Source organism: Oryza glaberrima, chromosome 5 (assembly GCF_000147395.1).
Source record: "Oryza glaberrima chromosome 5, OglaRS2, whole genome shotgun sequence".
In the NCBI taxonomy this organism is placed as follows: Eukaryota; Viridiplantae; Streptophyta; class Magnoliopsida; order Poales; family Poaceae; genus Oryza; species Oryza glaberrima.
The window spans coordinates 7,622,628-7,647,205 of NC_068330.1; the positions used below are offsets into that span (position 1 = coordinate 7,622,628).

Sequence of the window (24,578 nt, forward strand, 5' to 3'; positions counted from 1 at the left end):
GGATGACGCGCATCCCCAGCCGCCCGATCTGCCTTTCGGCGGATCGTGGCCGTCCATCCCGTGGCCCGCATGGCCGACCACGTGGTGCCACGTCGGCTCCACGTGTGCGCCACGTGGTTCACCTCTCCTCGGTCCCGTGGACTCGGTCCACAGTGGACCGGCGCCCTTGAGTCTATGACAAGTGGGGCCTATCTGTCGGCGCCACCACCCTCCCTTGGATGATGTCAGCAGGGACCTTTATTGCGCAATAATTAATTAAGGACTTTTTCTTTTATAGTAATAAACACAGAGAATCTTCTAAAATTCATAACTAATTCATCTGAGCTCCGATTAAGTCCATTCAAGTCTCAGTAAATTCATAAAAATGCATAGAATCCATTAAAAATGGTTGTGTTTCCTGTTTTAGTAGACTTATAACATGTTTTGCTTGTGTGCTTTGTTTGTCGCGTAGATTTCGGCCGTTTCGTCGATCCACGGTTCCTCGAAGACGTTGCTGTGGTCTCATCAGTGCGAGAGCAAGGCAAGTCATGCTTTACAATTGATCATATTGTACCCAATTTACAAATGTCCCGTATTTCTATTAAATGTTGCATTCTTTTACAATATCATGTGGGATGGGTCCTACTACTCAGCCATATATTGTTTACCTTATGCCATTGGTAACTTGGGTTTTAAAATGACTAGATGTTGGTTTAGGAAATGGTTAGCCATGCTTAGTTCAACTAGTACACAAAGGGGGATCACATTAATGCATAGACTTTGATTATTGGTATAGCTTTGGATTAATGCCACCGTAATGGTGTTAGTTAATTAAAATACACTACATGGTGGGCTGTGGGTGCATGGTTTTGCTAGTTGTGCCCATGGTGATTAAGGACCGGTTCGCGGGAAACCCTAGAAGAACTTATCGTACTTACCACAAGCCAGCGTGGGCAACGGCTGGGCTTGTAGTGTAGCTTTCCTCTAGCCGACGTACCCAGGCGAGGGTGGGCGTGATGGAGTTGGGTCGGCCGGGGTGACCGGTTGATCGGCTTCCGGATTCACCGCGGCACGAGAGGGGGGCTGCCCGTTGCCTGCTGGGGACGGGGGCGAACCCAAAGGTGTGGTGCGATCGGTTAGAGGGGGTTATGCGAAGGATCCTGTCATGCCCGGAATTTCTATCCAAAATTCCAAACGCTTACATGTGTGTGAACCCTCGTCCAGGAATCAGCCGAGGCACACAATAACAAATTGATAATAGAGTACAATTATTACTCTAATTAATAAGCGAATAAAATGTCATTACAGAGGTAGATAGTTCCTCTCAATCAATAAAGATCTAAGCAGCGGAAAATAAGATAAACGGCGCAGACGACTCCACTCCACAGGCAGCTTGACCAGGGCTACACCTAATCCTCCACACCATCAGCATCACTGAAGAATTCCTCCTCTGATGAATGATTGCAAGGTGAGTATATGACATACTCAGCAAGCCACGCAGCAAATATGCAAGTGCACAGGATAACAAAGGATGGCATAGTAGGGTTTCGTTTGCATAAACAATATTTAATAAACATTTCAGAATTTAATAAAACAGTTAAGTAATAATTAAACAATATTAACCCAACGCTATACAACATACCCTGTTGCATAGGCCCAACCATTCTGAACAACCAATCCCGGCTGCACAGTTCTATCTCCAAACCAGGAATATACCATTCCAAACCAGGAGCTAATCAAATTATTACCAGTTATAGCATCTTTTATAATGGTGAGAAGTGTGAAACTAATCACGAAAGACATTGTTAGACCCGCCCATAACCGCGGGCACGGCTATTCGAATCGTTGTACTCTGGCCAGAGATGTACCACTGTACCCACAAGACACAGCCCCACGACATATCACCATGCGCCTTGATACCACCACGGTACCTCGGAAAGGAGCTGTGACAGTACCCCTCGCACAACACAATCCACCACAGCGCACCGTTCCTGGATCATAATCACCCCCTTATAAACAAGGCATGGACTCCCCAGCGACCCTCGTGGGCTTATCTCCGCCACTTCTCAGTCTGGTGCCCCGCAATGAACCATGCTATACAAAAGGTAAAGCCGTTGCCCATGCTGGCTTGTGGTTGGCACGGTTAATGTTTCACAACCGAAACTCGTGAACCGGTCCTTAATTGTCATGAGCACGACCATCAAAATCATGTGCTCACAACCCACCATTATCAGATTTTAGTTGGCAAATCAATTAATTAACTAATCAGGATTAACCATCATGAACTATCATTAAGCCATCATTAAATAATAGTGAATTATAAGTTATCCCAATAGTGTGCTAATGTTTCTAAGCATGGCTAAGCAATCACATCCAATATCTAGCTGAACCAATATATAAAGCCCAACTAGTCAAGTTATAAAAACCCAAGGTATCAAGGAAAAAAGTAATCAAGAATTAAAGGGCTATAACAAACAATAGGTTAATTCCACCCAATGACATTCGAAAATAAATGCAATAGTTGAATAAAAACGATAGCTTTAAACGGGATCAACATGCCCAAAGGGTTGTTTTGGGATCTGGGTGACTTGCCTTGCTGGCCTTGGAACTCTTCAAAATCTTCTCCCGCAAACTCAGACTCTCCGGGAACGTTGGAATCTAAACAGAAAAGAGAAAAAACACCAAAACAGCACATAAACAACCATGAACAGTACATGTGGATATTTTTAACATGTAGATCTCAATTTTAGAAAAATTTAGAGACTTGAACCAACTAAATCCGAGCTAAGATGAATTAGTTATGAATTTTTAAAGATTAAATCGGATTAAAACACTTATATGGATTTTAATTGAATTATGACGCAATAATGAATTATTTTTGAAAAGAAAAAGGGCATTATTGCGTCAGCGGCTAGGGTTTGCGGTGGACCGGGCACACGGCGACGGTTCACAAGATTGGACAGCCGAGATCGATCCATCCAAAACGGACGGCCGAGATCGATCGGGTCCACCGCGGCTCACGGATGGACGACGACGATGACGTCAGCGACGACGTCACCACCGGCGGCAGCTCGGGCGCGCATGCTCGCCGGCAAACGACGGCGCGACAACACGAACGGAAGGCACCTACAGGTAGCGGACGGCACGGCGAACTCACCGGTGACCAAAGAAGCGGCGGAGGAGCAACGGACGGCGACGGCGGCGAAGAAGAAGCGGCGGCGACCTTCGGCTTGACGACGGCGACGGTGTTCCGGCGGTCTACGGCGACGACGGAGGGGCGAACGAGGTCGGCGACGACTTGGCGATCACGACGGCGGCCTCCCCGAGCGACGGCGAGGACCGGAGCGACGGCGGCGCACGGCTGGAGCGACGGCGGCGACGGCGGCGCTAAGCTATACGGTGCTAGGGCTCTACCGGCGACGAGAGGCGAAGGCGAGGGTGGCGACGGGTAGCGGAGGACCTGGGGATCCTTTTATAGGGGCAAGGAGGCGGCGGCGAAGGCCCACGGCGGCCGGCGACGCGAAGGAAAGGTCTAGGGTTCGAGAGAGAGAGACGAATCCGATTCGAGATCGAATCCACGAATTTCCAAAGCGATTTAGACGATGTTTCCAAAAGGGAAAAGGTAGAGGAGATCCCGAGGATCATTTCCCCTCAATTGATTTCACCGGAGAAGGAAAGACGCGGCCGAATTTGGAAGGAGACGGCGGCGGCACGGCGCTAGGAATCGGGCGGCGGCGGCGGCGCAAGGAAGACGAAGACTGACAGGTGGGCCCCACCTGTCAGCGAGCGGACGCGCGCACGCGAGCGGGCGGCTGCGGGCCGGCTTGGGCCGAGGAAGAGAGAGAGGGTTTTGGGCCGACTTTCGGCCCAAAGCCAAAAGAGACTTTTAAAAACCTTTTTCAATTTAAATTATTCATGAAATGCAATTCCATTTATTAAAAATACTTCCTTAGCTCAAATAAATCCCAGAAAAACCTAGGAATTATAGAATTAAGCAAAGTATTTAATGAAATTTTATCTGGCCACATTTTATATTGGAATTTATTATTTAAAATTAGATCTTCTCTTCTAGGCTTTTAAAATAAATTCTAATAATTCCAATTTAGACAACCATTTATATATTTGGGATTTTTAGGGTGTGACAGGTCCTGTCACGGCCTCTTTCTGGTATGTCGTGGTGGCATGTCAGCGCACGGAAACATGTCATGGGGCTGTGTCTTGTGGGTACAGTTGTACACCTCTGATCAGAGTAAAACTATTCGAATAGCCGTGCCCGCGGTTATGGGCGGTCGACCAGATTCACCGTGATTAGTCCCACCCCTAGTTAGCTAATAAACTGGTGTAGTTCAGGTGGTTGGTTGGGCCTGTTGCAACGTGGTGTAGCGTTGAACAGTGATTGGTTAATATTGATTAATTACTGCAACTGTTTTACTGCTTTCAACTACTGCTTTTAAATGCTAGCTTTATGCAAAATAACCTTTTGCCTCCCTTGGATATATCCTGCATCATACCTTCTCTTCCGGTATGACTTGTTGAGTACAGTAGGTAGTACTCAGTCTTGCTCTCTTTTCCCCCACACCAGAGTTGAAGTTCTTCTCAGTTGGAGATGTCTCGAAGAAGTTGGTTTCGTCGCTGCCGTCAAGGATGCCTGTGGAATGGAATCGCCGCTGCAGGAGTCAAGTCTTCAGGCTTAGCTCGCTTTTATCTTTTCCGCTGCATTTGTAATCTTTTATATTTTTGTCAGGCGTGGATCTGTATGTCAACGATTGTCGTTTGTGTACCCTGGCTGGTCCTGGACAGGGGTTTAATACACATTCAGCTTGGAAATTCTGGTTCGTGAATTTCTAGGCGTGACACTTGTGCTCGACCAGAAAGGTTAGACCATATTTATTCTAATGAAAATTGCAGCAAATTTGCTCTTGTTCTTCTCCTAGGTTTTGTGCCGCCGCTGCCAAACTAGAGAGAGGGATTGAGAGTTCTGCCATAGATTGTTCTTGCTTTTCCTTGCAGGGAATTGAGGGGGCAATAGATCCACTTTTGCGTGGTCAAGTGTATCAACCTATCAAAGCGTGTGGTTTTGCGAATTCATGGTGAAAGGTGCGTTGCACGGGCAGCGTGTTGTTCATCCAGTTCGTGAGGTTTCACGGTGTATCCGGATCCTACGTCGAGAAGGTCAGGCTTACCCCATATCATCTTGGTATCAGAGCACGGTTGTCTCGGTAGGATCTTTTACCCTAGCTACATATTTTATTTCTATCCTATACACAAAAACCCTAAAAAAAATAGCCCATAGTTTGCAATCTGGTTCTAGTTTTTTTTGTTAGGTTTTAATCCATTAGACTTGTGTTTGGTTGCTGATCTTAGTGTTCCTTCGTGTTACACTTGAGCCTATATCAATTTATCTTGTTTGCTTGATTTTGTTTCTTGTCGCGTTCTGAAATTTCAGTGCGTATTTCGTTCAGTAAAATAGTCATCAAAGTTGCATAGAGGGTCGGAAATCAGTGTTTAAATACTTTTTGGAAAGAGCACGTGGTGTCCTACAAATCATTATCTCTGGTCGACATCTTAATTCGGCCATTATCTGCGTGTTTCAGACACAACAAAGTTAGTGGCTGTTCTGAGTTTTGTTTGAGTCTTATTTCAGTTTGTGTGCTATTCCATATATCAATAATACAAAAAAAATAGTGAGCCTATTCTATCCTTTGCGAATACTTTTGAACCCATTGAGACTAGCTGTAGGAAGTTGCTTTTGGGCTTTGCACGGTTGTATTTTTACAGTCATACCCATATTGTTCAATCCGGTGTGCTGATCGTAGTGGCAAAAAAAAAAGAAGTATAAGAGTTCAAAAAAAAAGAGAAAGCAAAAAAAATAACAAGAAGGATTAAAAAAAAAGAGAAGTGCTGCGTCACCACATCTATTGTTTATTTCAGAAGTTAGTCTTTATTTGTTTTGTGCAAATCTGGTAGCCCAATTCAGATTTTGAGCAATCAGCTAGCGTCTCTCCTTGTACTTTTGAAACATGAGCTTTTGATTTCATATCCATTTTGTGTAGCTCTCTTCTTGGTTGCATAGGTCCCATTATCGTTGCGTGTGAGTGCTGTACACTTCATTTATATCTTGTGATCAGCTACTAGGCATTTTGTTCTAGCTTGGATTACTACTTAACAAGAAAATATCTTGAATTTAGAATTGCTAGGACCAACACTTAGCCCTCCAAGCTCCACATATTTACTACTTGTGCAATTGCTCCTGAACTGTGAGTTCGCCTAACCATCACCTTTGAGTTGTCTACTACCATCAAGGTGTAATCAGCCCCTCATCTCAAGAAAGGAAGGGTAAGAACATCGATTGGTAAGAAGGGTGTAGTTGAGAGATTCCACAATTTTTTTTTCTTTCTATTCGCTGCTGCATATAGGAATTTTTTCATAACTAACCATGGCAAGAATAGGAGAAACTGAAGATGTTGAAGAGGATGGTAATAACAATGAACCAATCACCCGTCTCCAATACAATGCATTAAGAGATGTGTTGCGAAGGGAGATGAATTCCAGGATGGACACTCTAGAGGGGAGAACAGATGAACTATCACAGAAGTTCGAAAAGACTATTCAAGATTTTGAGGTGCAAGTGAACAACAATATGGAGCAATTGAGGCAAAATATTGTTCAAGATCTTGAACATCTTCTGAGGCCTGATGTTGAGGATGATAGTGTCCATGGATCCTTGCTTGATGAGACGGATGGTGATGCTGCTGCTCGTGAGAAACGTCAAGCACAACAAAGACGCAATATTGCTGCTGCACACGCCATGCGTCCACATGGGCGTGGACGTGGTAATGGTGGCAATGGGAGGGGCCGCGGCCGTGCTGGTCGTGGCCATGCTATCGGTGCACATGAAGATGATGTTGATGCAGACTTCGCGTTGGATCAAGATGATGGGCACCAACGGCATCGTGCTCGCAATGGCGAGCGTGAGGACAGATTTGGAAAACTCAAGGTTACCATACCAAAATTTTGTGGTACCAATGATCCTGAGGAGTATCTCACTTGGGAATTAAAGGTTGATAAGATATTTCGTATGCGCAACTACACAGAAGAAACAAAGCTACACATGGCATCACTTGAATTTGATGAGTATGCTCTGATTTGGTGGGAGCAAGTGCTGAACCAAAGGGAGGAACACGATGAACCTGCTGTTGCTACATGGGTAGAGATGAAGCATGAGATGCGTGCACGATTTGTTCCTAGTCACTACAAGCGTGATCTTTTTGAAAGATTGCAGAATATGAGGCAAGGGACACGCTCTGTAGAAGAGTACTACAAGGAGATGGAGAAAGCCATGATTCGAGCCAAAGTGAAGGAAGATGAAGAGCAAACAATGGCACGTTTCCTTGTTGGTCTAAATCATCCCATCAAACGCATAGTCAATTTTCAGACATACAACACTATTGTGCAATTGGTGCACCAAGCTACAAAGGCAGAGCATCAAGTGCAAGAAGATGCAAAGGTGGCACGCAACACCTTATTTACTGCTCGCTCTTTGTCCTGTGGGGGTAGACCGACCCCAAAGTTTAACTTGAGCAAGAACTTCATCTCCAGCAACTCTCCTTCTCTCAATTTAGCAAGTAAGAAAGAGGAGAGTACACAAAGTGCAAGCAAGAAATTTGTTGTTCCTACAGGTAGCAGCACCTCTTCGGTGGGTTCTACGCCAAAGAGTAGCAATATTCATTGCTTCAAATGCCTTGGACGTGGTCACATGCAGAAGGACTGCCCAAATAATAAGACAATGCTGATTTTGGAGGATGGTGAATATGAATCAACAAGTGAAGATAAGGATGATCCAGCTGCTGATTTGACGCATTTTGATGATGCTCAAGAGGAGGATGAGGAAAATGGTGTTGTGTATTGTGACTTTGAAGAGGGACCTTCACTTGTTACTCCAAAAGTTTTGACGGTTCAGCCCAAGATTGATCATGAACAACGATGCAATTTATTTCAGACCAAGGCAAAAGTTGATGGCAAGGTATGCAAAGTAATCATTGATGGTGGTAGTTGTCATAGCCTAGCTAGTAAGGAGATGTGCGACAAGCTTGGTTTGAATCTGGTGCGTCATCCTCATCCGTATCATGTGCAATGGTTTAGTGATTGTGGGGAAGTGAAGATACAATTCATGGTGCAAGTAACATTTCAGATTGGGGACTATTGTGACACTGTGGAGTGTGATGTGGTGCCAATGACGGTGTGTCACTTGCTGCTTGGTAGGCCGTGGCAATATGATCGTGCGGCGCAACATGATGGCCGTACAAATCAGTACAAGTTGAGGTGGAAAGAAAAGGACATAGTGCTGCCACCTATGACTCCTTCACAAATTATAAATGAGAATTGCCAAAAGCTAGAAGTTGTTGTTGAGAGTGAGAAAAAAAGAGAGCAAAAGATTGTTATCCACAAATCGGTGAGTGAGAGCCACAAGCCAAAACAAAGTGGTAAAAAGAAAAGTGAAGGAGAGGAGCTTGTGATGTTAGCCACAAAATCAGAAATGAGAGAAATGAGAGATGATCCCACTATGTTGCACTTTGTCTTGCTATACAAAGATGCACTGATTTCTACTAATGAGTTAACATCTCTTCCTAGTGTGGTCTCTCATGTTTTGCAGGAGTATGATGATGTGTTTCCACAAGAAGTGCCAGCTGGTTTGCCACCAATTCGTGGTATTGAACATCAAATTGACTTGATTCCTGGGGCATCTCTTCCCAACCGTCCACCTTATCATACCAATCCAGAGGAAACAAAAGAAATTTAGCGACAAGTGCAAGAACTTCTAAACAAAGGGTATGTACGTGAAAGCCTTAGTCCTTGTGCTGTCCCTGTTATTCTTGTTCCAAAGAAAGATGGTACATGGCGCATGTGTGTTGATTGTAGAGCAATTAATAGCATTACTGTTAGATATCGCCATCCTATTCCTAGGCTTGATGATATGCTAGATGAACTTAGTGGTGCTGTCATATTCTCTAAAATTGATTTGCATAGTGGTTACCATCAAATTCGAATGAAAGAAGGGGATGAATGGAAAATTGCCTTTAAAACAAAGTTTGGATTGTATGAGTGGTTAGTAATGCCTTTTGGTTTGACTAATGCACCAAGTACATTCATGCGTCTGATGAATCATGTTCTAAGGGCTTTCATTGGGAAATTTGTGGTAGTGTACTTTGATGACATTTTGATATATAGTAAAACAATGGAGGAACATCTTGCTCACCTTCGGCAAGTGCTAGAGATGCTTAGGTCTGAATGCTTGTTTGCTAACTTTGAAAAGTGCACTTTTTGCAGAGAAAAGGTGGTGTTTCTTGGATATGTTGTTTATGGACAGGGTGTATAAGTTGATGAATCTAAGGTTGAATCAATTAAAAATTGGCCTACACCTGTGAATGTTAGTCAAGTGCGTAGTTTTCATGGCCTTGCTGGTTTTTATAGGCGCTTTGTGAAAGATTTTAGCACTATTGCAGCCCCGTTAAATGAGTTAACAAAAAAAGGTGTGTCTTTTGAATGGGGAAAAGCACAAGAGGATACTTTTTGTGAGCTGAAAAAGAGGCTAACTGAAGCACCATTGCTTATTTTACCTGATTTCACTAAAACTTTTGAGATTGAATGTGATGCAAGTGGAATCGGTATTGGTGGTGTTTTGATGCAGGAAGGTAAGCCCATTGCATATTTTAGTGAGAAGCTTGGTAGTGCACAATTGAATTACCCTGTTTATGATAAAGAACTCTATGCTCTTGTACGTGCTTTGGAAACTTGGCAACATTATCTTTGGCCGAAGGAGTTTGTTATTCATTCTGATCATGAAGCTTTGAAATATTTAAGAGGCCAAGCTAATCTGAACCGTAAGCATGCTAAGTGGGTTGAGTTTATTGAGTCCTTTCCATACATTGTGCGATATAAGAAAGGAAAAGAGAATGTGGTTGCTGATGCTTTATCTCGCAAGAGTGTGCTTTTGACTCAATTAGACGTGAAAGTTTCAAGTTTAGAGAGTTTGAAAGAATTGTACGCTAAGGATAGCGAATTTTCAGATCCATATTCTAAGTGTTTGGATGGGAAAGGCTGGGAGAAGTATCATGTGCATGATGGGTTTTTATTTCGTGCTAACAAGCTATGTGTTCCAGAATCGTCTGTGCGTTTGCTTTTGTTGTAGGAGTCACATGCAGTAGGTTTGATGGGACATTTTGGAAGAGAAAAGACCTAAATGCTGCTATCTGAGAATTTCTATTGGCCTAAGTTGAGGCATGACGTTGAGAGGTATGTGCAAAGGTGTGTCACTTGTCATAAAGCAAAATCGAAATTGAATCCCCATGGTTTGTACACTCCATTACCTGTTCCTAATGCACCTTGGGAGGATATTAGTATGGACTTTATTCTAGGATTGCCTAGGACAAGGAGGGGGAGGGATTCAATATTTGTAGCTGTTGATACATTTTCAAAAATGGCACACTTTATTCCCTGTAACAAAAGCGACGACGCGTCGCATGTAGCTGACTTGTTTTTCAGGGAGGTTGTACGCTTGCATGGAGTACCTCGCACTATTGTATCAAATCGTGATGTCAAGTTTATGAGTTATTTTTGGAAGACTTTGTGGGCTAAGCTTGGGACTAAGTTGTTGTTTTCAACGACTTGTCACCCCCGAACTGACGGACAAATGGAGGTGGTGAATCAAACACTTTCTATGTTGCTGAGAACGATGATTAAGAAGAACTTGAAAGAATGGGAAGATTGTTTGCCACATGTGGAGTTTGCATATAACAGGGTGGTACATTCTACTACTCAACTTAGTCCGTTTGAGGTCGTGTATGGCTTCAACCCAATCACACCACTTGATTTGCTGCCCCTGCCACTTCAAGAACGTGCCAATATGGAAGCAACAAAGCGTGCAGATTATGTGAAGAAAATGCATGAGAAGACGAAGGAGACCATTGAGAGGAAAATTCAGTCCTATGCTGCAAAGGCAAACAAACACAGAAAGAAGATGCTATTTCAACCCGGTGAATTAGTTTGGGTGCACCTTCGTAAGGATCGTTTTCCAGAGAAGCGGAAGTCCAAGCTTATGCCACATGGAGATGGGCCATTCAGGGTTTTGGAGAAAATCACTAACAATGCTTACAAGATAGATCTTCCCGGTGATTACGCAGTTAGTAACACATTCAATGTGGTTGATTTGTCACCATTCTTTGGCACGGAAGAAACAGATTTGAGGACGATTTAAATATGAATTTTAGAAGTTTTGAGCTATTTAAATGAATTTCTAGAATTATTACCGATTTATTATGCAATAATTATTTATTTTCTTAAAGGAAAAATAAGGTTATTGCATCAACAGTGGGACGGTTGTGGACTGAGTCCACCAAATACGGGCCCCACGCATCAGCCAAAGGGGAGGGGCGGTCCACCGTGGACTAAGTCCATGGCGGCGATCGGCCACGCGGGCACGCACCTGATGGCCCAGATCGGCCGAGGGCGGCTGGGCGGCGCGGCCGGGCAGGCGCACACGGAAAGCGGCCGGCCTGCCGCCGGCTAGCGGCGACCGGGCCCAATAGCGCCGGCGGCGAGCAGCGGCGGCATGAGCAGGGCCGAGAGAAGGCGGTTGAGGCGGGGAGGGAGGAAGGGGACGCACCGAGCGGAGATGGCGGCTGTGCGGCAAAGGAGAGCGTCGGCATTGAGGGGTTGGAGGCGGCACCCGTGGGTCGACGGCACTGGCGGAGTTCCAACGGTGATTTCCAAGGGCAGAGGGGTGGACGGGGCGCGGCACGACGTTGCGACACCAACGGAGCGAGCGGCGCGGTCCGGGGTGGTCGCGGTCGACGGCAATCGTCGATCAAAGGCAACGAATGCGGCGGCAGCCTCGGGTTGGCGGCGGAATCGGCACTATGGCAGTGTTTCGCGGCGAGCGAGGGACGGCTAAGGTAGCCCTTGGTGCGGCGAGGTCGGAGGTCGTGGCGGCACAGCACGGTGGTGGCTAGAGCGGCGAGAAGCGGCGGCCGGAACACGGCGGATTGCAGTGCCGGCTCGGTTTGGTGGGGGGAGTAGTGCTACGCCGGTGGATTGGGGGAATGGAGCGGTGGCCGACGGGCGGCGTGGGATGGCGGAGCTGATGGTGGCAGCGGATTGGCGGGGCGATGGCTAGGGCGGCGAGAAGCGGCGGCTGGAGCACTCCGGTGAGCGGCGGCGCACGGCTTCACGGGGAGGAGGTGGTTATGGGCATGGGGAAGCTTGGGAGAGAGAGAGGGAAACAGATGAGGGGAGCACGAAGGTGCATTTTATTGAGCTCGGGGGCGGAGGTCGTGGCCGACGGGGCGGCAACGGCCGGCGACGTGGGGGAAGAGAGAGGGGGGCGGCGGATTGAAAAACCGAATCTGCGCCGATTCACGGGTGCGGTGCGGCGCGTGCGGAGTGGAGGAGTGGGGCGGGGATAGCGGTGGCACGCGCGAAGTAGGCGGCGAGGCGTGCGGGCGAAGTGGCGATGTGGGAGGAGGCAGCGACTGGCGGTTGCTGGCGAGGTGGCTGGAGGAAGGGGAAGGGGATGACAGGTGGGGCCATGGGTCCCACGTATGGGCGAGGGAGGGTGACAGGAGTCCGGAAGAGGGACGCAAAGTAGACTTTGCAAGGGGGGCGAAAGGGCTGGGCCGAGGGAGAGGGATAGGCCGGCCGGGGAAAGGGGGGGCATGGGCCGCAAGAGGGAAGGGGGATTTGGGCCGAAAATGGCCCAAGGAGAATAGAAGGAGTTTTAATTGGTTTTCTATTTAATATAATTGATTAAATGAACTTTGTGTCTTTAAAATTACTTCTTGAGCTCCGAAAATTCGCAGCAAATTCGAGAGAATATATTAGGGCGCAGAGAATGTTACAAAATATTCCCGGCCATGATTTTTGAAGGAAATTTTAATTCCCTCTATAATTTCACTTGATTGAATTGCTTTAACTTTTAATATAATTTCTAGAATTGATTTTTAATCCCGAACGAAAATCAGAGCATTACATATAAGTACTGATCCGATGGTTAAAGCATACATCAGCTAAAAGTCCGATGTCATAAAATCCAATCGATTTAGATAAACAGTGAAACCTTTCTTGCAATCGGCTAAATATAATTTGTATGTAATCTTTATAAGAAGATGTAACATCCAGATAACTTATCGGCTAGCACCGTGATAAAACATTAGCATGAACCTATCGGCTTAACAAGAATTATATTAACAATAACAATCTAGTAGGTTGGATCTAACCGATGCAGCACGAGATTATATATGATAATCTAATACTCGATGAGCCGATAGATCTGTCTAATGTGATGGATATAATAAATATATCTATAACAACATTGTGATTGTAGAGATATATCGGCTAAGACAGAAGATCAGACCTAATCTAGACAGTCCCAACTAAACCGATGCATCTCTAAACACAATGCAATTAGAGATAGAATTGAGATATCAGGTAGGCAAATATATCAAGCAAACCAGAGCGATCCAAGAGATCGAAGCGATGCAGCCTTCAACAACACCAATGTAGCCGATAGATTCAAGACCAACGGAATGTAGGACTTACCCCTTCGCCGGAGATCGAACTGAACCGATGCAGCCCCGCGTCAGGTGCCAAATTCCACCAGTTGTTAAGTAAAACCTCAAAAAAGAGGGTGGCGATGCGCCGAGAGTAGTATTGATCGAGAGATAAATTACAATGACCCCGGGTGTACATATTTATACCCTCGTCACCTCCGCTGCGGCATCGCCTCTCGCTAGCCGCCAAACCTTTTCATCTCCCTCCTCGCCCCGCCGACATCCTACCGACCTGCCGGCCTCCTGCCTTCTCAAGCGTCGCCACAGTCACCGCCGTTGCGTTGCCCATCACCGGCCGCCGACGCCCTCCTCTCCCGCCTCACCCCGCCGGCCAGCCTGCGCAAAGAAGTGAGAGAGAGATAGAGGAGGAAGGGAGAGAAGAGGGGAAAGAGAGGTGCCGACGTGGACACCCTGACGTCGGACAAAACTGGGGCCAAACCACCTATGGACCTAAAGCGTGAGTGGGCAAACTAACTTGGGACTATAGGTGATGACTGGTCTAAAAGCTTTATCTACCTATTATTTTAGAAACTTAAACGTTTGAAACCTAGTATTTAAACTACCATGTTTGTATAAATGGCTAATTCTTTCAAACAAAACAGATAAAATAGGGCAAGCATTGTAGGCTTAGCATTTAAGATTATGCAATATAAATATAATCACTAAATGCCCAATGCATGTTAGCTAAAATAAAATGACAGAGTGATCGTTTGGATCATACAAATTCCTAATGTTTAACAAAAAAAAATTAGAGTAAAAATATTTAAATCATGAAAACAATCATACCACACTACATAATAATCACGCATGCAGAGTTATTTTTAGCTATGAAATTATGTTCTTGTTAAGCTATATGGAGTCTCACACACTCTGCACGACAATGAGCTCTCTCATACTGCGAAATCAATTAAGACTCGAGAAGGCTTTTTATTTGAAATATATATAGTGTCACATGCACCCAAGGCATCCATTAATAAACAATGAGACATAGCATATAGAAAAATAATAGTAGGTGTATCCCAACAAAGGACAGTAAGTTATAAAATATGTAGCCAATTTACTACATACCTAAAGGAACACAAAAATAACTGTCAAGTTCTATTGATTGCTGAAAAACAATGATATGGGTACAAATATCATTATTTTCATAATCAATCAATGTAAAATGACAATTTTAAGTCACTTATCCAACGTTTTAATTGAATGAACAATTATGCTCATCACACTCCTACACAAATAATTTTCGCAAGCATTCTTTCCACATGTTCCTCAAATGTGCAGCCTCATAGTTAGTAAGTCTTTTGCCTAAGACACATGCGCCACCTTTAGAAATAACTTTTGTAATGTTTTTAGACATAGGAGTACTTAACCCACAACCCACAAGGTAGCGTTGAAGGTTTTACATATAGAAGTATTTTATCGGAGTACTTAACCCGTAAAGGTAGTATTGAATCGATCTACTCTCTTGGCTATAGAAAAAAAAAGGGCTAATTTTACATCCTAACAACATTTTATTCTTTTAAATTTATGCTTCTCTACAAGTCATATTTCACTTTGACACATCAAGAGACGAAGGTAAATGATAATTAAACGAATTCACTTAGTTCCACGCTTTGCACATAGAAGCCTATAAGGTGTCAATACAAAATCAATAGCATTTCTTATAACAATATGATTAGAAGTTTCCTACTAAATTACGTTGTAAGACTAATATTGACTAGGTAGTTTTCTTAAAAATATTGTAGGGTCCTACGTATAAGAAGCACTATCTAATATATGTATATTTAGGGAAAAAAATACATTTATGAGCAATACGAGTTTCTCAAGATTTTTTTTTAAAAAAAAACAATGAACAATCAATTAAAAAGGAAAATACCTAACTTTAATTTAAACTTATTTTGGTAGACCTGTTTTTAAACAAAATAACAAGCATGCGCGGGCTACCTTTCCAGTTTGCTTTCTAGTTTGTAGTAAGTACTTCTTCCCTTGATGAAATTTGGTCTGCCTTTCTTGACCGGCTGGCGAAAAAAAGAATCTATCACCATAGGCCAAGCAAGTATTGCCATCCAGCCTGCCAACCGTATTGAGCACCCTGTCCACACATCATCCGCTGTCACCAAAACGCCCCTGCTGAATTGAATTGCTGATGATATCATCGGGTGTGTCCAACGGCTCCAGCACATGAACTGCACCATCGCTCATGCCGACTGCAAACTGGTTAGGCTTCCAGGGATGCGCAGCGACAACCATGGGATACACAATTTCACCACCGCTGGAGTTGATAAGATGAAACAAGAGGGCAACATTAACAGGTCACCAGCATTAAAATTACCAGACTCGAAACAAAAACAGAAACTGTTGGAGTTGGACACTGCATATACCTAGAAACTGAAGATGGTACATAGGCAGAAGGTGCAATCCTGCACTGTAACATGAGAGATTCCACTTGAAATACTCCAATTGCACCATCACAGAATCCAGCGTAGATCAATAAGCCATCCGATGAGTATACTGCACTCGAAACTGGAGCAGGGAGTGGATCACTTGGGAACCACTGCACGTTGTCAAGCAATGAAAGGTTAAATATCAGTGATGATTACAATATATTGTGAAGGTTAGGAGCATCATAAATATTTATCTCACTGCTAGCATGATGTAACATGTTTACTCAAGACCGAATCAAGACTGCATATAGCAAGTGATAGATGCAAATACATTGAATATAAATTTTGTGAACAACTTACTGAGCACAAGCATTCTAGCTCCACATCGTAGATCGCCAATTGGCTCTCATGAACTACTAAAAGGCGCTTTTGGTCATAGTGAAACTGCACCATTATATCACCAACTAAAGCTCCAGAATGATTAGATGGAGGTTGGATATATCTGGATTTCTTCTTCGCCCAATCTTCCATACTCCAAACACATAGCTGCAAATTCCATTTCATTGCACACACAAAAAAAAAATGATTCAGAAAAAAACAAGTATAATATACGTAGTTTCCATGCAATCAAGCATGTATTTTTTTTTAATTTCTTATCTTTTGGAAAATGGACTAAAGAATGGCCTGAAATGGGACTCATATAAATATGGATTTTGAAGCTATGCTTATATGCACCGAGCTTACATTTAACTCAGCATCCATTCAATAAACAACAAAATTGCCAGTCCAAAAATCTTTGATATATATTAGAATTTACACCTGAGAATCAGCACCTGAAGATACAAGCACATTCATTGATAGCGAGAATACCAGTCCAGTTATCTTTTTCTGATGGCCCTTGAGCACCCATTTAACCTGTGCAATTCGATTAAGATAAGTCAATATTTTGTCATGTTGCTGCCAAATATAAACAAACGGTAATTAGTATATTAAGTATAGGACTCCACATAGGAAGAACCGAACAATCAATTACCATTGTTGGGAAAATTGACTCTCGGCATGAAAACTTTGAGGCAATTGCGCACTGCCGTTTTCCACCCATTGCCGCGTGATTAACATGTTTTAACTCATGATTATTACCATAATTATGCAATCACGTGCATTGATTGGTAGCGCCCACAACCTTATGTTTTTGGAAAGCCCCCGATTCCCCTCAGTGCAAAATAAAATGGGAGGCCGACCCTAGAGGAAGGTGACAACTTTTTCTCTCGGTCTCAAATCTCACCAACACAAAAATAACGTAATCCCGATCAAGCTAAACCGCTGGAGGGGAAACATGGTACAGTTCCAGGCCGATGCAGGTGGAGGCCGGAGGACGCTGCCAGCCTGCCACATCATCTCTGCTTAAACTACTACGCCGCCAACGAACACCAGAGCAGTTCAAGAGACTCCATCCTCTTCTTTCACTCCGGTTCCAAGAGAGGAAATCGCAACAAGTGCAATGGCTTCAAACAATGGTTATCGCCCCTAATATTCCGCATTAGGTGATCTTTTAGGCTTAGCATATTATGAATCTTAAGTAGATTATGAAATTTACAATCATTATGACTTCCCATATCTTCAAATGTCGAGCTGACAATATATGAGGTTTTTGGGTCATACTGGGTACCACTTTCTTCATACTGTTGCCAAGAGATACCACAAAATAGCTATAGAATGCGTGTACCTTGTGGTATCTCCTCAAAGACCATAAAAGGCTCACAATTTATTATGTAAAAAAGAACATATGTAAAACAACATTTAGAATCTCACCAGATCCTGATACATAAGTAAAAGATGAGGAGATATATAGTCTGAAACGAGAACATATTATTTCACAATGGGTACTGCACTTCCAGTGGGAATCATAGATAGTGAGTTTTGCCAATACTTTTGAGATTTATGCAAACAGGGGACAAGAGATGCACGGCTAACACTCACCTCGTCAACACGGATATTGTAGAGTAGAATCGAAGAGTCATCCGTTCCAATAGCTATGATGTTATTGTCATGCGGGTGGAATGCGAGGAAAGTTGCAGAGGGTGGAGGTGCTATGAAAGTAGTCATGGTCTGTGAGTGATTCCACAAAATCAGTTAAGTAAAAGAAAGGCCATGATCGATGCAACTATGAAATAAAAAATATTTTCCGGAAGTAGTCATGACCTGTGAGAGATCAATCATGAAATTACCAGATTATTGTGTTACATGACTGAAGAAGACATACCTTGAAATTAAGCATGTTGAACAACGAAACTTTGCCACCAGATGCAGAAATTAGATAGCAGTCATTTTCGGATAGTAGACTGCAGGCAGCTGCTTCTTCAGGGTTGCCATTAGCAGTGTCATTCATTAGAATGTCACTTTCCGGTTGCCACACTTGAGGTGGGACAGATGTGGTGGACTAACAAAAGGTAGTGATGGTTTTAAGAAAACAACCAAACAGAACTGCGCTGTTGAAATCAAAATAATTTAGTTCTCCTGTCTAACCATGCCAGCAGGATTCTTGTCATTGCTCTCCCATTTCCACAGCTTATGAACAGCATTTGAGCTGAGAGCTAAAAGTCCCTTCCCACTTTTTCTATAAAACAGACAGATAACCTATAAAGAAAAGAAATAAAACACAATGCTTATCAGAATTGTATACCGATCTGAATATTCTAGTGAACTGCCAGAATTGTATACCGCTCTGAATACAGCTTATAAGTTATACCACTATCGCTTTGAATTCTAGTGTGCTACATCACAAAAATGAGAAATCACATCCAATGTCAATATCAACAAATATAGACGCTTGTGAAATATTTACATGCAAATATCAACAGATACTGTGATCTTCCTTGCATTAAATAGAATGTAAGGTCCTATGTTTCAGGTTGATAACTTGATATTTCATGGTCAACGTACTAATACCAAAAGATGCACATGCAAACATCGCTGAACATACTTTGCTTGAAGATGCTTCTGTAACTGGCATACGCAGTGCTCGAATACGGCCAGAGCTAACAATGTTCGCCTTCCAGGCCTCATTTACCAACTCCGGGGTTCTGCTCACATGCATATATGCCTGCATTTTCAATACAATTAGCAAATAATATTGAACAGCAAACGAACAAGAAAGTGCAGCAAACTCAGCTGGCCACTCATGAGTTCCTGGCTATACAACTACAGTACACACATTCCAAATGGAACCAAGGGCATTCACAATCAGGGGCTGCATGGTAAAAAAACAGTGGTTATTTTTCCTCTTTCTCCCAGTTTCTTCATCCAACGGCCAACCAAGCTCAACAGCAGCAACGGTCTTCCTGTGGCAGGACACGGCAGTAGATGGGTGTCGAAGCATCTCCACGTCATGAAGAAATCTGCAGTGAAATGAATTGGCACAGAGGACAGTGATGGTGGGGAGACGTCAACCAGTACTAGAGAACACAGTCAAGCCAGAGATACTCAGGGTTTTCAATTTCGGAAATTGTTATTCTGTGGGAGAGAAGAATAACTGAGGCATCAGCCAAGTTAGAAACATTTGCATGGTGGTGTATCTCTGAGGAATCGGCCCGGCACCCACTGACAGTTTAAACCGATGGAGTCACTACCAGGTCACCAGTGCACACTTGCTACTGCAGGCTAAAGTAGCATACCTCCGGTTTGCTCGCTCATGTGTATATTGATCCACGAGAACGTGAACTCAAATCAAGAAGGAATAAGTTTAAGGACCATTGGTAACTTAACTCGAATATAAACATGGTGCAACTAGTAGCATAGGCCCTCAAGAGGCCTGTACCTCATAAAGATATTGTAATCAAATTGAAGGCCAAACATGCATCTAGGTACGTTTTTTGCAATATCAAATGATAGACAGGACATGAATTTTTCTACTCGTATAAAAGAAGGGAAAGGAATGGAGATAGGACTAATTAAAAGAAGAGAAACTAGAAGTGGCTAGATTCGACTCCTAGTTTGTGAGGCATAATATAGGGGAAGTAATTACCTTTACTACAAAAAGCAACATGGGAATGAATTAATAAGATGAACCAACGTTGGTCTATCAATGTGCATGCATGATCAGTTCCTACCTCTTGGTAGGGTGAGAGCACAGCTTGTTCGTCTTGCCATTTGGTTTGAACAGTTGGGTGTTTGGGATGGACCGCAGCTGAGTTCATCAATGCAGCAGCCACTTCCTCCACCTCTGACAGACGGGCATCTCCACATTTCAGTACTATGGTGACTTTCTGGAGCGAACTTCTTCCAAGCTTCTCGAAGCTAAGCAGCTTGTCAAAACCAAGCTGGGTTGCATCTTTCAGGAACCGCATATGGACAGCAAACTCGAGGAATTCAAGACTTGGCATGATAATAGATGCTAAGCTTCTATTGTCTGTGATGTTGCACTTGCTGCCGTGCAGATCAAACCAGATAGATGTTCCAAGTATCCTTAAGATTCTCAACTTCTGAAAGTAGCCAACATCTTCAGTATGAATCTTTATGCTAACCAATTCGGTCTCATGCGAACGCAGCACAAGGCAGCGGAGCTCTGGCAACCTCGCAAGGGTTTCCATGTCCTGCTCTTTCACAATTAGCACAACCACATCCAGACAGGAGAGGTTCGGAGCAAGCGATGATTTAATCCATGCTGGCAGTCCAGAGAACACAAAGCAATTCAGACACAGGTATCGGAGATGCAGGCAGGAGACAGATCTTGCACTGCTTGTCACTAGGGGTGGACCCTCAATGTGCAGGTCCCGGATATTGTGCAGGTTGCTTAGGGACTCCAACAAAGCTCTCTCCATGCTCTCATTCAAATCCTCAAAATAAGTCCGGAGCACCCTTAGTTCCCTCAGTAGGCCCAGCTCATTCACAAACTTCATCGTAGACTTCATAGTATCATCAACAGCAGCAGCATCATCATCATCATCAACAGAAGCAGCATCGTCATCATAAACAGCAGCAGCAGGCTCTATCCAAAGCTCTTGCAATGAGGTCAACTTACCGATCAAACCAATCTTCACCCTTATTTCCCAATCAGCTCGTAGGCAAACAAGTTGTGTCAGCAGTCCCACCTCCTCTGGCAGCTCCTTTATGCGACTTCCCCTTAAATCCAGTGTCTGCAGAAACTTGAGATACCTTACTTCCCTGGGCAGCTTAGTGATATATGTATCTACTAACCCGAGGTACCTCAGGTGAAGTAAACTCCCAAGATGGCTTGGCATAGTTTTGTCCCTATCTTCCAAAACATTAGGCGTCTCACTTTCTGCACAGTTTATCACATCTAATACACGTAAAACCGGAGTGTGTAGGCATAATGAACCGAAGCACTGACTGGCAATAAGGGATCTCACATTCTTCAGAGTGATATTAGCTAGCTGACCATCCTTGTGCACTAGAACACGCTGCAGGGCTAACCTGCGAGCAATGCTCCCTGGAAGTTTCTGTCGCTCATCACCATTCAATACAGTGACAAAATTTTCTTCACTCGATAATGAGTGGATCATATCAAGAACCATATCATGAACGCAGCAACCATCTACATACCCTTCATGTTTTGTCTCCACTGGCTGGATCATGCTTCTATTTATCAACTCATTGAAGCACCTCTCCCCGAGCTCAAATAATCCTAACCCTGCTGCTAGTTCCTCATGGATGAAACCTTCAGCTATCCACTTCCATATCAAACTATTTTTCTCTATCACATGATCTTCCGGAAATACACATAGATACAATAAGCAAGCTTTTAAATGTGAAGACAGATCATAGTAGCTAAAAGACAATATCCTTCTAGTATTACCTACATCATCATTGTCTTCATGCCCAAAACCGATAGAGTTGTAGACCTCAGACCAGTCCTCCCCTGGTTTACTGGCCAATAAACTAGCTATTGTAATGATAGCTAATGGTACACCACCACATTTCTTCAAAATTTTTTCACATGCCTCAGCTGATGGATTATCGAAATACTTCCATTCACCATCAACTATTCTTGCATACAATAATTTTTCAGAGTTATCACGAGAAAGTGGCTGAATTTTGTAAGCTTCACCAGCATGTGTGGCAACTTCAGAAATACGAGTAGTTATGACAAGTCTACTTCCACAATCACTTTCTTGCAGAGCACATCTGATTAATTTCCATGACTCCTTGTCCCATATATCATCAATAACAATGAAACACCTATGTCATGATTGGATAGAAGTATCAGAGCAGGAGGAAAACCAGTGCAGTTCAAAGTTAATCTTGGTTCAGTCAGAGTTAGGGGTCAGAATCAAATTCAGTTAAAATTGAGTTTAGAGTTTGAATCTGATTTGGCTAAGTTCTTTGAAGTTTGTTTAGACTACAATTCAGTTAGTATTGGAGTCGGTTTGAATTGGGCTTGGCTATATTAGCTGGTTGTACATCATGAATTGAATCATGCACTTATATTTTTGCAGGATAACTGACATGTACTTACATCTCCAATGTTTGTATGTGATGTATGTCTTGTGCTTAGTGCTAAAAATACAACTGCATGTTGTTATATAAATATAATTTGCAGTAGCTCTAACAAATAACCAGTTAACCTACATCATTAATTTATTATATAGCTTGGGCCTACCAAAATCGACATGATGAATGTCTCTCTTTTCTCATTAATGTGGTTGTTTTTTGCAACTCTTGGGAGCAAATGAGCTTGATATGTTTAAATTTGTTTGAATAATATGACTAGCATGATTTTCTTGTGATTGCGTGGTTAGATAATAAATTAATAATACTCATTTGTATGAGAAAATATATCTGAATATTATACAACTGTTTTTGCTTGCTGAAAACACATTTACATTTTTATGCATGACTGTATTAAATCAATCTGCATCGATTAGCGTTGTACTATTTTCTAGACTTGAGATGTAAAATGCGCTCCTTTCATCCTTTATTTAATAAAGTAAATAGATATAAGGAAGGAATTGTACAGATACTGGAATTCAAAGTCACAACGTAAGCAGTGACTGTCATTGGATTGGTGATTACACTCATACCTCTTCTCCTTGACGAATTCCTTGAGTTCGTCCATGAGCTGCTTTTCATCCAACACCATCATATTCGGATTCGTGTACTTTTCCTTGTCAAGATCAATGAGAATGTCTCTAAAGACTTTCTTCATGTCAGGATTCCGACCCACTGGAACAAAAGCTCCGCATTCGAAATGCGGTTCAACCTGGTCATCGAATGCTTTATTCATGTCAGGATTCTGGTCGACTGGAACAGAAGCCCTGCACTTGAAATGCGGTTTGAAGTGGTCATAGACAGCTTTGGCAAGAGTGGTCTTGCCGAGTCCTCCAAATCCAACGACAGAGATGACTTTCATCTTCTTGTCGGACACATCAACATCACCCCCCAGGGATAGCTTGTTTATGAGATCGTCCCTTGGCCCGTCAATGCCAACAAGCTCTGTTGCCCTTTTGTACAGATTCTGGAGACGAGGATCGATGGTCGTTGCCGCTAGAGACTTGAGGACAACGCTGTCGACTGTGTACTTGACATGCCTTGCTTTCACCTGCTCGAACTTCTTGTTAATGTCTTGGATCAGGTTAGAGATCTTACGGCGAGCCTTGCTCTTCTTGAACAGCTTGCCTAACTTCTTCCGGAGGCGCAGGAGCATGTGTGGATCGGTGGGGTCAGGGCCATCGTCGTGCACCAAGAATGTGTCGACGATGTCCTCCATTTCGTAGGATGCCTCCCTGACATCGCGCGCCCAAAGCTTGACCAGCTCATCGACCTGCTCCGATGGCACATCGCCGATCTTGCGGAGGACGGCGTGCACGACATCGAGCTCCCGTGAGAGAGACTTGATCTTCTCCCTCACGCCCGTTTGCAGGCCGTACTCTTTCTCGAGCAGCTGAAGCAGCTTGGGCAGCAGGCTCCTCATCGCCCCCGTCGCCAGCTCCATGCTTGCAAAATGGGGGTCGGGAACAAGCCTGTCGTAGACAGCAAGGAAGGCCCGCCCGCCCCAGATCCGCCGCCTCCTCTTGGCCTGAAGCAGGAGGGACGCGCAGCTCTGCTGTCCCTGCCGCTCGCCGGCCAGATCCAGCCCCTGGAAGGGGTTGGTTGACTTCTGTGAGACCGGAATGGAAGTCACTCCGGATGGCTAACGCAAAGCAGCAGGGGAGTGAGTGAGTAGTGACTACTGACTACTGACTAGCGAGGACGACAGCATCTGCAAGGGTGGACCATCTCACTTGACTGGCTGACTCTGTGATATTTGTGACTTGGAGTATACTTCCTTCGTCCTAAAATATAAATATTTTTAATCCTAACATAATTTTTGAGATACTATTTTAACTAACAATATCTATAAAAGTAAGATTTTTTATTTCTATAAAAGTAAGATTTTTTAAATAAAATGTATAGCATATTTTAATAATTTGTTCAATGATAAATCTAGTAACATCAATTTTATATGATTATCTTTTTTATTTCTTTTAGTAATGGTCAAAGCTAAAAATATTTGACTTATTACTGTATTGAAAATGCTTATATTTTAGGACGAAGGGAGTACTTTTGTTTAAACAATCCGCATATGACAATGCGATATTTCGTATTGATAGAG

The 24,578-nt window shown here is 43.5% G+C and overlaps 1 protein-coding gene across 5 annotated transcripts; it reads right to left on the reverse strand.

Moving 5' to 3' along the window:
* Nucleotides 1–1,295: 1,295 nt before the first annotated feature.
* Nucleotides 1,296–24,169, reverse strand: LOC127774492 (disease resistance protein PIK6-NP-like). 5 transcript variants are annotated; one of them, XR_008017751.1, is made up of 11 exons: nt 23,008–24,164; nt 20,077–22,165; nt 18,951–19,070; nt 18,494–18,604; nt 18,231–18,407; nt 17,948–18,076; nt 16,787–16,882; nt 16,328–16,513; nt 15,965–16,137; nt 15,528–15,855; nt 1,296–1,429 (listed from the first exon to the last, which is right to left on the reverse strand). XR_008017751.1 is itself a non-coding variant. In XM_052300752.1 (10 exons), exons 1-10 carry the CDS (start codon nt 23,916–23,918, stop codon nt 15,687–15,689), a joined length of 4,161 nt encoding a protein of 1,386 aa, XP_052156712.1. In that variant the 5' UTR covers nt 23,919–24,164; the 3' UTR covers nt 15,444–15,686. The 5 variants fall into 5 exon arrangements, 1 of the variants encoding a protein (XP_052156712.1); XR_008017750.1 differs by lacking the exon at nt 1,296–1,429 and adding an exon at nt 8,133–8,741; XR_008017749.1 differs by lacking the exon at nt 1,296–1,429 and adding an exon at nt 13,450–13,919.
* Nucleotides 24,170–24,578: the final 409 nt, after the last annotated feature.